General features: G+C 42.7%; 1 protein-coding gene across 1 annotated transcript in view; it reads left to right on the top strand.

The window, feature by feature from the left end:
- LOC144769149 (uncharacterized) overlaps positions 1-15,110 on the top strand; it is a 1,798,260-nt gene that overhangs the window by 1,308,608 nt on the left and 474,542 nt on the right. Inside the window, exon 18 of the mRNA XM_078653155.1 lies at positions 2,206-2,238. Coding sequence (XP_078509281.1) covers positions 2,206-2,238 — 33 coding nt within the window. The remainder of the gene's footprint in view (positions 1-2,205; positions 2,239-15,110) is intronic.

Below are 15,110 nucleotides of genomic sequence, written 5' to 3'. Positions count from 1 at the left end.
CTTTTTCAGGGGGTCCTTGTTTTCTTCACATAACCTACCAAACCCACACATGTCTGAAAACTAGACACACTTTGACATTGGATTCAAGCTAGCCTGGCTGATGACGGCTGAATAGTCAGAAACCAGTCCCAGAATGCTTGTTTCCGGTCCAGGGAAGACATGGCTTGGCAGTTTGGGCTGGACTGTTAACATGAGGCACAGGGTCAGACTGATTTGCATATGGCCATCTCTGAACTGAGGTTGTGCAGTGAGCTAAAGAATGATGATGGATTAAACCCAGATCAGTTGACTGGGGGTGAATGTTTGATTTGCTCAAACACTCCGTCCATCATCCCCTTTGGTATCGCATACATGGAAACAGAAAAACTAGGTAACGGTAAACATGTCTCCTCCTTGCCCCAGGGTAAGTTCAGGATTTCCCTTGTCTTAATTTTGGCACTGTCCCATATTCACGCCACTCTTGTAAATATGGGGCAGCATCGAAATCAACGGCTGTTGCAGGTGAGGGCCCACCACAACACCCATTGCCCGCCCCTTTCATACTAAGTATAGTGTGAAAGGGTGCCTTATTTACAAGGCTTTTGTTCAAGAACTTAGTACCTATATTTTAACACATATCGTTCTAGGGTTGTTCAATCAATTGAACCCAATTGTATCCACAGGATAACTAAATCATTTTTCAGTTATTCAGAAGTTGAACAAGTAAAATGAACTAAAGAAAACATAAAAAGGGATAAAGTAAGCACACAGCAAACTAATTTGATCTGAAAAATTCTTTAATATTGACTCAATCAAAGGAAACAAATCATGGGAATAAAAACGAAACAAATCCCTTAATCACAGTTTTGAATGGAGGAACATACAAATCAACAAATCAATTCATAACATATCTACAACTCCATAGATAATAGAAGAAGACCAAGTTCGATGCTGTACAAAGGTTTCCTTCAAGCAATAATGCTGTGGAGATGGAGATTGGGTCGCTGTTTCGGACTTGCTTTTTGAAATCTATAAGACCATCATCAGGACTAGTTTTTTCAAAGAGAGCCCCCTGCAGTAGCTCGTGACATTAGCTGAAACTGCCGGGTTCAATACTTCTACTAGAAGCTTTTTCTGGTTCAATAGATCTGTTGTGGTATAAATCGCACGGACATGAGTCTCCTAATCGGAAATCCTGCACTGCAACGGCTGCAAGTGTATTGCAGATCGTCATATGGCACCTTTGATTTTTTTGAAAAAAGCTTTTTTAAAAGAATTCGCAACTTATCACCAACTAGAAGTTGGCGGTAATTTGCGAATCCTTATGGGCATTTTGTGAATATTTTTTCGTTGATACATTGCATTTAAGTGCAATTGCAAAATAAGGAATAGCAAATTTTGCGATTCCTTATTTTGCATCAAACATGTTACATACATACCATTTAGCTAATTAGCATTCGCAAAGGCCTTTGCGAATGCTAATTAGCTTGATACATATGGCCCTTGGTCTTCTTCTATTATCTATGGAGTTGTAGATATGTTATGAATTGATTTGTTGATTTGTATGTACATCCATTCATAACTGTGATTACTGGATTTGTTTAGTTTTTATCCCCATGATTTGTTTCCTTTGATTGAGTCAATACTAAAGAATTGTTCAGATCAAATTAGTTTGCTGTGTGCTTACCTCATCCCTTTTTAAGTTTTCTTTAGTTCATTTTACTTGTTCAACTTCTGAATAACTGAAAAATGATTTAGTTATCCTGTGGATACAATTGGGTTCAATTGATTAAACAACCCTAGGACGATATGTGTTAAATTATAGGTACTAAGTTCACAAACAAAATCCCTTGTAGCCATTCCTTATCTTGAATTACTCATTGCCCAAGCCTACAAGGGTGTAATGGGTTACCCACATTTTCTTTACATTATTTACAAGGCAGCATTATGCCACATTAAGTGGGTTAACGCTGCCTTGTAAATAAGGCGGAGTCCCTATTGCCACAACTAAGTCTTAAAAAGTGGCATTGTGGTGGTGATAGGGGCTTGCAAATATGCCCCACAGTGTTTGAGGTGGCAGTAAACATAGCCCCCTATCGAAGAGGCCGTCAGTGTACTCAATCCTTACTAAAGGCGCACCAAAGTTTGTTACTGAAAATGTAAAGCCAATTCTGGATGCTTCTATAACATATATTAAAATTCCATCCTCTTTTCTCTCTCCAACAGGCGAGACAACTACAGCAATTACAAGGCCCCCAGGTAAACTATTTATTTATTTATTTTTATTTTGCATTTCCATTTTTGTAAAGCTCTCCATACCACTAATTGGCAGCATTACAGGCCTTCATTTTGCGTGGCTTATTAAAGTTCAAGGATTCCTCCCTCCTACTCCTGGAATTATTAGCAGTGGCGTAATTCAAAATGAGCCTGCCCCCCCATTCCCCCCTCAGCACCACAGAATGGGATGAGGGTTCAGTTTGAAATGAAGAGCAAGGGAAGATTAAAGTCTTGATGAGGAGGAACATTCAGAGAAGCGGTAAAGCATCTGCTGGTGAAAAACTTCGCCTAAATGGTGAGATCTGATGATAACTAAGAAATTGAAGGAGGTGGCAGGACTTTGGACATACCGATCTTTACTGTGAGAAAACCTTGTTGCATACTTAGTAGCTTAAAATTCCTTTTTTATTATAATTATAATTCTTTTTACTTTTACTCTTTTTATAAGCGCATTTCACCAGTGCAATAATACAACACTCGTGAGGACCAGGATATAGAACTGTGACACAATCAGCATGTACCATTATAGAGAGCAAGACTTGTATGCCGAGCATTCATCCGTTTCAGAGTGAGAGAACAGCACATTATAATCAGCAAAAGCAGATCTCCATACCTGTGCAGAAGCCATCACTCACCATGCACAGTCCAAACATGAAATACAGGCAAAAAAACAGGGCATTTATAAACATAGCAGAAACATATAGGTCCCATGAACGGAGCTGTGGCCTCAATCCCAAGAAGCTGCCACGACCAGGAGCATCACCGCCCCTCACCAACATCCTGAGAATCATCATCTGCACCCACATGAAGAGTAAGTAAATACGATCTGAGGGGTCTCCAAATCTCCAAATATGCTGGGGTTGAGAAGCATCTGGGAGCAGGTTGGATTAAAGTTCTACTTGTTCATTGTAGTATAGCATGTCGCACAACCGGTGCTTAAAGTTTGGGGCTTTTATCTCTTCCCCATCAACACACTATTTGCCACTTTGCTAATAAGAGGACCAAAGATAGAAAACACTTGTGAGGGGTATCTAGGTCCCTTACATATGCCAACAATGCGATAATGTGGTCAGCGGGCACCGTGCTGTCCACCATATCAGACAGGGCAGGCAGCACCTTGGTCCAGTGCCCATAAATAGCACCACTAGGCAAAGCCAGGAAAAGAAACCCGCAACAAGACAGCTAGATCTGGTGCACTTTGCGTCACTTCAACTCTGAGACCAAATCTGTGAAGGCACACTGGCCTTAAGTATGTGCTTTGTAATATTTTATACTGTATAATGCAGAGTCAGCTACTGGCATAGACCATGTCCATCTGACTACAGGCATACATCCATGTTTCTTCACTGATCTTCTGTCCCCGGTCTCTCTCCCATCATGTACGTGTCACACTAGGAGTTGCCTCCCATCCCTCCTGAGAAGCATTATACAATAGAGATATTAAATGCTTAGTATAAGTAACATCCAGGAATTGCTCCAGGGGCTCCAGGGCAGATAGTCCACTATGAACCATTGGGAAGGACAATTTGCAGCAATTTTGTAACTGGTAAAAAATAAATACATCTTAGGGGTACAGGGGAAACTTCCCCTATAGTCCTTCAGTATGAGAAAAAGCTGTTCCTGAAAAAATTGCCCCAGGTTATTATTCGACTAGCATGGAACACATCCGCCATATTCGTGAGTGACTAGGAGCATGGGATGATAGTTCAGCAGCAAAAAAGATTAAACAACATTGGCCGGTCCCACCTTCTTACTCAGTTTATCCCATGCTCTAATTGTGCACTCTGAGGTCAACACACCACGTCTCAATCCAGAGACCGGTCTCCTCAGCAAGGAAGAAAAGCCGGGGCCTTATACCAGCAATGGACAAACTGCCTCTGTGCACAGAGAGAATAAAGCTTGAGTCAGCGCCTCAAACCCACTCACGCATAAGGGTAGTGTAAAGCTGCAATCCGACCCTGGGTTGCATTGCATTCCTTGCAAGTCTGATCAGATGCGACTTGAGGACTGCAAAAGAGATGTATTAAGTGGCAGGAGGATATTCAGGAATTGATACAGCATCTTGAGTGGGATCACCATTTTCATGAGACCCACCCTTCCAGTCACAGAGAGTGGAAGAGATATCCAGCCAGATATCAGCTCTGTAACATGGTAGATGGGGACCCAATACATTTCTAGAAAATGGGGCGTACAGAACTTGTCCACCCCGACAAGGTGCGGAACCCACGAACCTAGGGTTCATCAAATCATATACATTAATTCTTAAACTTCACAATTATCTGTCAACATTTATTTTGCTTGCTTACCAATCATCAACTGCGAACGCCATTACTTATGGCTAGTGATAAGTAAATCAACCGTCAAGATTGTCAAAATGTTTCAGCATACATATTGCAATGTTTATATCATATTGTGGAACAGTGCTACGATCTGAAGTTGTATTACATGCCACACTCCTAATACATTTCGGGAAAACCCTTTGTCTGGGGAACTCTAGAAGTAACAGATAACAAATGTATTAAATACTGATAAAAGTATAGAAACAAAAACAAAACAGGCCTGCCAGAGACCCATTAAATACACTGTGTATATACATGCTGCTTTTCAAAGTGTCCAATTATATAACCACTTGTCTTCCCCCACATGTTCTTAAGATTCTTGAAAACAAACTCCATGCACTCCAATCACTGTAAGCATCTTTACTGATCTATGCTACATGTCCGATTGAGCAATCAAACACCAGAATAATCCTCCACTGCGCTTCCCAACCGCGTGCTCATGCTAGTGAAACAATAACCAAAATGTAAAACCAATCCTACCCAGTCATAACACGGCAAAGCACTGATTCCAAGGAATGAGTAAACTGTTAATCAATAAACATCCAAATGAGCTTAATGCAATTCTACAAATGTAATGACCGTTTCACTCTATCAGATTACCAACTTACTAAAAATCAGCTGCAATGTAAACCCCTTTGTATTGTTACTGTGAATGGTTCCATGTAGGATTTAACTTTCCGAAACAAATCAAAAATCAAAAACACAGCTTCTGTGATATACTAAAGAAACACTATTAAATATTAAAAAGGAAAGGTTACGTAACTTAAGTACTCACTTCTGCCATGGAATGAGTCTGTGTAGACACCGCTACCTCCCATTTAGAAAAAGGGCACGTAACCGGTGACACACTAAAAAATAACATAGCGTGTCAATGCTGACAAGGTTCAATGAAACTAGAAGCCAGACCACAAGACTCCAACTCAACTGTTTCCTCGCTCAGTGTGTATACACCTCTCTATTGCTAACTAATGTCAATGCTTAACTTAACATAAAATTATCCCTGGGTTTAGTTCACAGAGTTGCACTACGCAAAGCAACGCAAAGCGCAAAAAAACTCTGCCACACTACGTGGAGCTCTGCAAGCAGCGGAGTATGCTGGATGCTTGTCCGCACTGTGCAATCATTGCAAACAGCACCATTCACAGCACACGCTTAACTTTTCTGCCGCTCGAGTAGATTTTTACTCGAGCTGCAGCTTTCTCAACGCAAACGGGCAATTTCTCAACGCGAGCGGTCGCGAGCATACGCGACCACTCGCAATGAGAAAACTGACCCTCTCCCGCATTGAAAAATCTCGCTGGGAGGTCTATTTTCTAAGCTTGTGCTCGCCAACTTGATGTTGGCAGTCACAAACGAGGAAAAATCTCATTGGGAGGTAGATTTTCCTTGCTCGCGCTTGCCAACTTGATGTTGGCGAACGCGACCGAGGAAAAAACTCCGCTCCGCTGCGTGAAGTGGAGTGCAGGAAACTCTGCAAACTCCACCAGCGGAGCAGAGTTCACCGCTCATCCCTACATAAAATGCGAAAAATAACCTAAGAAAAATACAATTAACAGTGCTACCAAAGTGATTATGAAAGTTTGCATGCATCATGTCTAGTGCTCGTTCTTCATGGTATAACATTATGATTATGAAAACGATTTTGAACACCAGCAGTACAAACTCAGGAGAAACTGCAAATATTTGAAAAAATGCCAAACTGGTTAAAAACAGAAGTCAATCAGGGTTACATACAATTTTTCAACTTGTATACGATAAGGACCACATATTTTCCTAATATTACAATTAACAAAGTACAATGCTTATTGAAAATTATGTTAATCTGCAAGACTGATCAAAGACACCTGTGCTTTGACTTTACCAGGCTGCATATTCATGTTGAACAATGTGACATAATTCTACTGAAAATTACATTGTTACAAACCTCTTGTTTTCGTGACTGATGCTAGTCTGTATAGACCCTTCATCTTGACAGTAGCCTTCCTTTCGATATATCCGATGAATTATAAAAAACATGACATTTCAATTTTATCATTCAACCCATGTTGCATTATGGTGTTTAAGTGTCTTATCCAAATGGTTTCTTTTTGTGCAAACTGTTTGTGGATGTCCCTATGTGGTGCGGAAATTATCCTTTCAAGTACTGTGAAAAGCAATTGTGGTATTGTGTGTTTCATGTCCAACCAATGAACTTCTAGACATGAATTCCTGTTCCCAGTCCTAATCATTCTTTTATGTTCTGTGAGGCAAGTTTTTTTCTTACGTGACGTCCTACCCACATAAACTGATCCGCAAGGACATTTTATAGCATAAATGACCATTTCTGTGTTACAGTTCGATGAATGCCCAAGTGTTACTTTCTTATCCGTGTGAGGGTGGGTGAATATGATACCCGTTATAACATTGCCACAGTTGCTGCAATTAAAGCATTTTGCCATGACTGTAGCATTTTTTGTTCTTCTGGAAACTGTACTTATTTGTAAGAGTTCCTTGAGGTTCTTGAAGCGAGAGTGCGCAAACATGGGTTTAGTCATGAAAAGATTTTGAAAATCTCGTTCCTGTTCTATTATCTCCCATCGACGTAAAATACTTCCTTTGATGGCAAAAGTTTGGATGGAAAATTTCAATACACAAACTTCTCTATTTTGAGAGTGTTTGGTTTTGTGCTGTAACAAATCCTTCCAATCCATATCTTGGACCCTATTCCAAGCTTCTTCCAATATTTCAGTGGGGTAACCTCGCATCTGATATGCATGATATGTGCCAAGAATGGATTCTGAACATTTGCTTGAGTCTGAGGTAATTCTCTTGATCCTGATGAATTGTGACAATGGCAAGTGTCTCTTCAGTGATGATGGATGAAAGCTCGTGAAATACAGTGCATTGTTCCTCTCTGTTGGCTGCCTGAAAACACTTGTGTTTAAGCGTCCTTCCATTAGTTCCAAGTGTATGTCTAAAAGGTTTATGGCTCATCTGATATGTATGTAGAGATTCTGCACATTCAGAATCTGTATTTGATGTTCCAGCTTTTGGTGTGCCCCCTTCCACAGTAACAAGATATTGTCAATGCATCTCATGTATATCACCAGATATTCTTGCCATGCCTCTTTCTCCAAAATGTTTGTGTCATCAAATTTGACCATGAAAATATTCACATACATTGGTGCCCCTAGAAAACCCATTTAGGTTCCCATTTGTTGTAGGAAAAAGGTGTCCTTCCAGCTGAAGCAGCTGTATTAGAGACTGAAATGCAGTAACTCCAGTAGAAAGATATTGTGTAACTGCTCATAATCATTTCTCAGCAACATCCCTTCCACCACCTTCATTCCTTCAGCATGAGGGATAGACGTGTATAAAGCAACAACATCAATGATGCATAGCCAAATACCTTCATTCATCACATGCTCGATGTTAGCAAGTTTCTCCAAACAATCAGTTGCGTCCTGAATATACGAATGCCACGATTGTACAAATGGTTGTAGAAAGTGATCCAGGTACCTGCCTATTGGTTTGTGTATAGATCGTCATCCTGCCATGAAGGGGCTAAAAGGAGGCTCTTGAGGGTCTTTATGCATTTTAGGAAGCATATAGATATGCTGTCTTTGCGAATAATCTGATGTTAAAAACATTTTTGTGTTTTCATTGATCCAACCCAAATCCACAGGTTTGTTTATTATGGCATTCAGGGTGCACTTGAAGGTTTCTGTAGGGTCTGTCTCCAAAGGTATGTAAGTAAGCATGTCATTTACATGTGCCAATACCTTTTGCTCGTAATAGGTCTTATTCATCACCACCAAGGCCCCACCCTTGTCCGCTTGTTGTAAGATTATTTTGTCATCCTGTGCGAGTCCATGCAGCATGTCCATTTCTTTGGACGATAAGTTTTTGGTACTGTACCTACAATGTGGTATATTTTTTAGGTCCTCAATACATTTCACCACCTCTGGGTCTCTGTGCACCTATATCCCCAGATATTTAAGAGAATCATCACAACACCATAAAGGAAATTCAGGTTTAAGGGGTGGCATGAGGGGTAGAATCTCAGATATTCTCCAGTTAATGGTAACTCCCTAGAGCAAGTTGAGATATTCTTGCATGACTACATTGAGACTCGAATGTGGATAACTGATATAAAGGGTAATATTGTCTGTGTTTAGTGAAATAAAGATTGGTCTACTCATATAGCAAAGGGTGTACTGTGAGAACTGTTGCCCGACCCTAGCAGCTAGTGTAACAATGGCTTAGGCAAAGAGAAGAGGCGAAAGAGGGCATCCCTGCTTTGTGCCCCTAGATATCGCCATGGGTTCAGAGTAGACATTCTTTATACACACACTCTATCCACAGGTGAGTTATACAGCAACTGTATCTAGCTCAAGAAGTCTTCTGGTATGCCCAAGGGATTCAAATGCCTTAGAGGCGTCCAAGAAAATTGCTGCAACCTGTAAGTCAGGGTCTGTATTCTGCAGAAGGGCAAACAAGGTGGGTAAATTGTGAAATGTAGAGCGGCCTGAGACAAATACAGACTAGTCTGCTCTCAGAAGCTTAGACAGGAGCAAGGTAAAATTATTAGTCACATGTTTAGCTAGTATTTTTGTGTCTCACTTTAATAGCAACAAGTGCCCTTAGGGGTCACAGTTATGTGCTGGTTTGTTCTGCTTTAGCAGAGTAACGATTACCGCCTCCTGCAGAGAAGATGGAAGAATCCCCCTACCCCATACCTCTTCAAAAATGGTGAGCAGCTTAGGAGCCAGAATATCTGCATATTGTTCATAAAATATGTCAGGTAAGCCATCGAAGCTGAGCTCCTTTCCCGTGTGGGGCCCACCAATCACCTCCCCTAAGCTCCTTCACAGTAAATGGTAATCAGAAAGAGGTGCATGGATCATTCAGCCAACTTAAGGCTGTATCCTCCAAATCTCTACCTATCTGCGACAGGGAGCCTACCCCTGTAGTTTTATATAGATCTTTGAATTACTTTGAAAAATCAGTTTTTTATGTTTTCCTCCTGGTGTGGTAGGCATGTCATCCAGGAAGACAGGTTTTAAGCTGGGGAAGAATGGGAGGGGTCGTTGGACCCTGAATAATACCTGCCATACAAAGAGAACCCTAACATGGACTGGTGTGAGGAACTGGGTGACACCAGTGACTGGAAACTTCTCCAGATACTGGTATGCTTTCTCCCCTTATCATGGCTATGGAGGAGAAAGCTTCCTACACAATGGTGTTGCGGGGGCAGCCAAGGTCCTTTACAACCCCATCACCTGCCATCAGTGGCAGTCAAGACCAACATCTTGACAAGAGTGCTGTAATCGGAAGTCTCCTCATCTGAACCTCTACTCCCATTCAATTATGCCCTCACTGATGTGCTGTTGATTACCTGGTTCGAACCCAACACAGGCGCTCCTATGAATAGGACAATCACCCACACCATCGCCCTGCGCCTGGGGACACAAACTTCCTGACCTAACACCCTACCCCAGAGAGCTTGGTGGTCTAGGCCTCAACTTACCAGGGCCCAGTCTCGACCGCTCCTCTAGACAAGGAATCCAAAATTGATGGACTCTTTGGGGAAGAAAGTGTTTCCCTGTGCCAACCTAGCATTGTGATCTGTGAACACCACATGGCTTTTGGACCGCTACTCCCACACTCTGTGGGCCATAGTTGCGTAAGTGCTGCCACAGGTTCCGGAGGAGGCACGGACCATCCTCTCCCAGTTTTGTTCCAGATGGGAGAGACAGCAAAGTTCACAGTTCACTTTGGGTTGGACATGACTGACTCAGGTTTTTGAGGTATGTCCTAGCTTTCCTTATGGACATGCCCTTCAGTGGCACTTGTCTCTTCGGAGACAAGGCAGATTTGGCGCGGGAGCGCTTTAAGGACTCACAGGCTATGGCCAACTCAAGTCTTAGAGCCTCTCAGCAGCCCAACATCTCCCCCAATCTGCCTTTCGCTCTCCGTTCGCGGCTAAGGAAGAGGCTTCCAACTGCACCAATTTTCTCCCAGCCACCAAGCTGCCGATGCTCCCCAACATCTGCATGGTGGAGGGCGAGGTGGCCACAGACCTCGTGGTTCAGGTAGCCAGCAGTTTGATTAATCCAACCAGCAGCTGAAGCTTCCAAGCCCTCCTAATCTGTCCCTTTACGACCATGGTCATCCAGTTGGCAGTAGGATTTGCCATCACCTGCCCCACTCTTGGTCCATAACAGCGGACAGATGGGTCTTGCAGATTGTCCAAACGGGCTACTTGCTCCCCTTCAAGACTACCCCTCCCTCCATGCTACCATCTCACGACTGGCTGATGGAGGATCATTTGTCCTTGCTCCTCGAGGAAGTCATTACTTTCTTATCCAAGGGAGCCATAAAGAGGGTTCTGGTGCCAGAAGTTGGCTATGGTTACCATTCCTGCTATTTTCTGGTCCCCTAAAATGACAAGAAAATTTGTGCTATCTTAGTTCTACAAGCCCTAAACTTCTTCCTTATAAAGGAGAAAGTCATGATGCTCATGTTAGCTCAGGTCTTGCCTGCTCTGGAATCAGGAGACTGGCTTGTTGCAATGGACCTGCAGGAGGCCACAAGTACTTTCAATTCACTGTGCTCCCCTTTGGCCTTACCAACGCCCCTTGGCTGCTCACCAAGGTCATGGCAGTGCTTGCAGCTCATCTGCTGAGATCAGCATTGCCAGTCTTACCCTATCTTGATGACTGCGTGTTGAGGGCAGGCTCTCCCTAGGTTGTTGTCTCCCATCTCCAGACTACCTGAACCTCCTGCACTTGGTGGGGTTCACTAATAAGGCGCCAAAGTCACACCTCTCAGATGCTACCTTTCATCTGAACTGCTCTGGAATTAGTGCAGTTTCTGGCTTATCCTTCTAAGTGGCAAGCTATGGATATTCAAGCTATGATATCGATGTTTTGGCCTTTGTTGGGACTCATGGCCTCCTGCATCCTGTCTTTGACACAAGCCCGATGACGTATGCAGGCTCTGCAGTGGGACTTGAAGTTTCAATTGGCACAGCATCAGGGGAACCTCTCCAACTTGGTCCAGATCTCAGAGGGAACTGTAAAAGAAATGCAGTGGTGGCTTACGAACCGCAATTGGATCAGTGGCAGACCCCTCTCCCTTCCTCAACCAGAGCTGACAGTTGTGACAGATACAAGGATCTTCTGTTGCTGCAGCAGGGGAGTTGCATCCAAACCTAACCTGTTCAATCAGTGCCTCCTTGCTTGGAGATTGAGTTGCTGCACTTGACAGCTTTCAACCTTCCTCCCGGAATCTATAATGTCATTTTAGTGGCCAGGCAGCCTTCCACCATGACGGCATATGCCTGCCTTTGGAAGAAATGTGTGCCATGATGTGTAGAAAAATCCATTGATCCCCTTTCTTTTCCTTTTATGAAGTCTTGCTCTTTAGTCTTTCCCTGGCCCAGCAGGGCTCTGCTTTGGGAACCCTTGAGGGATATGTTTCTGCTCTGTCTGCCCTATTGCAGCTGCCTGACCAACCCTCCTTGTTTTAGTCCCCTACTGAACATAGGTTTTTGAAAGGTCTTGTCCACCTCTTTCGGCCCTTGCCATTCATTATGCCTCAGTGGGACCTAAATGTGTGTCTCACTTTTTTGATATGTGCTCCTGTTGAGCCTCCCCACAACTGTCCTCTGAGGCTTCTCACCCTAAAATCAGCCTTCCGGTGGGAATAACATCTGGCCGTAGAGTGGTAGAGTTGCAGGCCTTGTCATCTGAACTGCCTTTCCTCTCAAATCTTTCCTGACAAAGTGGTGCTCCACACAAGGGCCTCCTTTCTGCCGTAAGTGGTCATCTTATTTTATGAAGGGCTGTCCATCACACTGCCTACCTTTTACGCTTCTCCACATTCCACCAAATAAGAGGTGCAACTCCACCATCTGTACCCAAAAAAGCATTGTTGTTCTACCTGGACCACAAAATAGAGTTCTGAGTGGATGACCAACTCACTTTGTGGTATGTTGATGCGAAGAAAGGTCGAATGGTGCAGAAGTGAACCATCTCTAGATGCCTCATACTCTGCGTCAAAATTTGCTATGCACTGTCCAAGAAGCAACCTACAGAAGGATTGCATGCTCAATACACCAGAGTTAAAGCTGCACTCAGATTTCTATTATTCCGGGACATCTTCCAGGCTACAATGTGGGCATCTCTGCACATATTTATCAAGCACTGTCAGGTCTGTAGGGATTGGTACTTCGCCTATTATATCCTGCAGGTCTTCCTTGTGAGAAATGTATCCGCAGACCCACCACCATGGGTGGCATTGCTTGGGTATCCATTCAAATTTAAGTAATCTGCGTCTAGAAGTCTCTAACAGATGGACAAGTTAGTTACCTTAGGCAATGCCTTATCAGGTAGATCGCTCTCAGGACCCTCGTTTATCCACACTAGTGTCAGTGTTCTTCATGGCGCCACACTTCTGGTGTGGAAAGTTGTGAAAAGTAACTGATGTTAGCACGCTTAGGTGGCGCCTATATAGGTTGGGCGGGCATCACTCCCGGTGCAGCTGCCGTCAATACACGCAGAGCTGACTAATGCCACCTACTGGTGCACAAGAGGTACTTCAGCGAAGCCGTGTTAGCGAGAATGCCCATGTTGTTCTGCTCAGGAATGCCTACTTTCCATGTCATTAGTGATATTGATCGCTGACATGCAAAGTGGCACAGAAACACCCCTAACGCTTGTTAGCGTGTCCTTGTGAATAGGGTGATAAACAAATCACCGCTTTTTTGGTGCTATGTGCCGAAAAGGGGGCGATGTTTCCCTTGATAATATGCCCCATAGTCTCTACCAGGTAAGGGGTTTCTAAAGGTAAGTTACTTGTTCTTTAACCATTTTAGAAATGTTAACTTTATTTTCCTTGTTCATGATGTGCCTGTTAGAAATGGGGTCTCTAGCTGGCAGTGGTATACACCCTGTCCAAGTAGGGACCCTCACTTCAGTCAAGGTGAGTAAGTTACATACTAAGAATAACCCCTCTTCAACCCCTTGGTAGCTTGGCACAGAGTAGCCAAGCTTATCCCCAGGGGAAATGTGTAAAGTATTGGTATGCACATATAGTAAAACAGTAAAAACACCACAAAGGACACCACACCAGTTTAGACAAATAGCCAATATTCTTCTCCTTAAAACAAACCAAAACGACAAAATTCCAACATACACAAGTCAAGATATGAATTGTGAAATATTAAATAAAGGTGTAGTTCTTAAAAATCAATAGTTTGCGCTTGCCCAGAACAACAAGCCTTCAGTGTGTTAAAAATCAAGGACGATGCATGGTGCAGGGGAGGTGAGGCATCGAAAAAGCACGTGATGCATCTGCTTCTTACTGCTATGCAGGTCGTTGGCACTGTAATGCTCGGGGCAAGTTGGTTGCGCAGAGGAGGCGATGCTTCACTTTACACAGTGATGCATGAGTTCCTTAAGACGGGCAGAGTTGTTGCGCAGTCCACGCCTGGGGACGATGCATGGCTTAGGGGAGGTGAGGCGTTGTTTGCAGGCATGATACCTTTGTTCCTTACTGTGATGCTGTGTCCATGAAGAAATCTATGCTCACGGCCGATGCTTCGGTGATGCATTAAAAGTCAAGATACCCTGCGCCGGTTCCAGTGTGTTGAAGCAGGCACTGCTTCGGAGTCACATTTATCCATCTACCCATACACTCTCTTTCCCTCATTTAACTATATATCCCCACACACACACCCATTCTGCTGTTCACCCACTCACTCATACTTTATCATCTAACCACCCTCCCACTCATTCACCTAATTCTTATTGCCATACCCTCTCACGGTTACATTTTCAGTTATTGAAATATGTTTTTGAATGTAGCAGGTTGTATTTCAGTCAATTTGTCATGTTTTACAAGGTTTTGTCTACCCATCTTATCATTCTCACAGTCATCCACCCAGTTAATCACACAGCTACTCACTTAAGTCCATTCCCCTACCTACCTACCCACAATGAACAATCATTTCACTTTATCTCATCATTCACCTACTCATTATTATTACCCCATCCACATCAAGTTTCCCTCTGTCATTCACCCAATCCATATAACTAGTCATCAAATTTATACCTATCCACACAGTCAACCCCCACATTTAATGATTCAGCCATTCACACACACCAAACATCCTTCAATGAATAACCATCAATTTTTCTTTTTTAAGTTCAAGTTTATTGAAACCAAAACATAGCATAGAATACAGAATGTAATACACTCAATCAATGAAAGGTATATGAGATACAAAAATAAAATTGAGAAGGCATAATAAAACGGAATCAATAAACACCTATATCTAAGTCATGGAAAAGGAAAACAAGGGGGGAAAAGGAAACAAAACAAAAAGGGAAGTGAAGTATGAACATTTCATAAAATATAATATTGTATGCAGATATTAAAACTTAAATAAAATGTATACAATTGACAGCGAGTAATAAATAAGCATAAAACTTTATAAATCGAAGGAAAAAGATAAATAAGCAAAATCAT

The sequence above is a fragment of the Lissotriton helveticus genome, chromosome 7, assembly GCF_964261635.1.
Source record: "Lissotriton helveticus chromosome 7, aLisHel1.1, whole genome shotgun sequence".
NCBI classification, from domain to species: domain Eukaryota; kingdom Metazoa; phylum Chordata; class Amphibia; order Caudata; family Salamandridae; genus Lissotriton; species Lissotriton helveticus.
The sequence above is the reverse complement of the archived record's forward strand: the minus strand, read 5'-3'. Positions and strand labels throughout refer to the sequence as shown.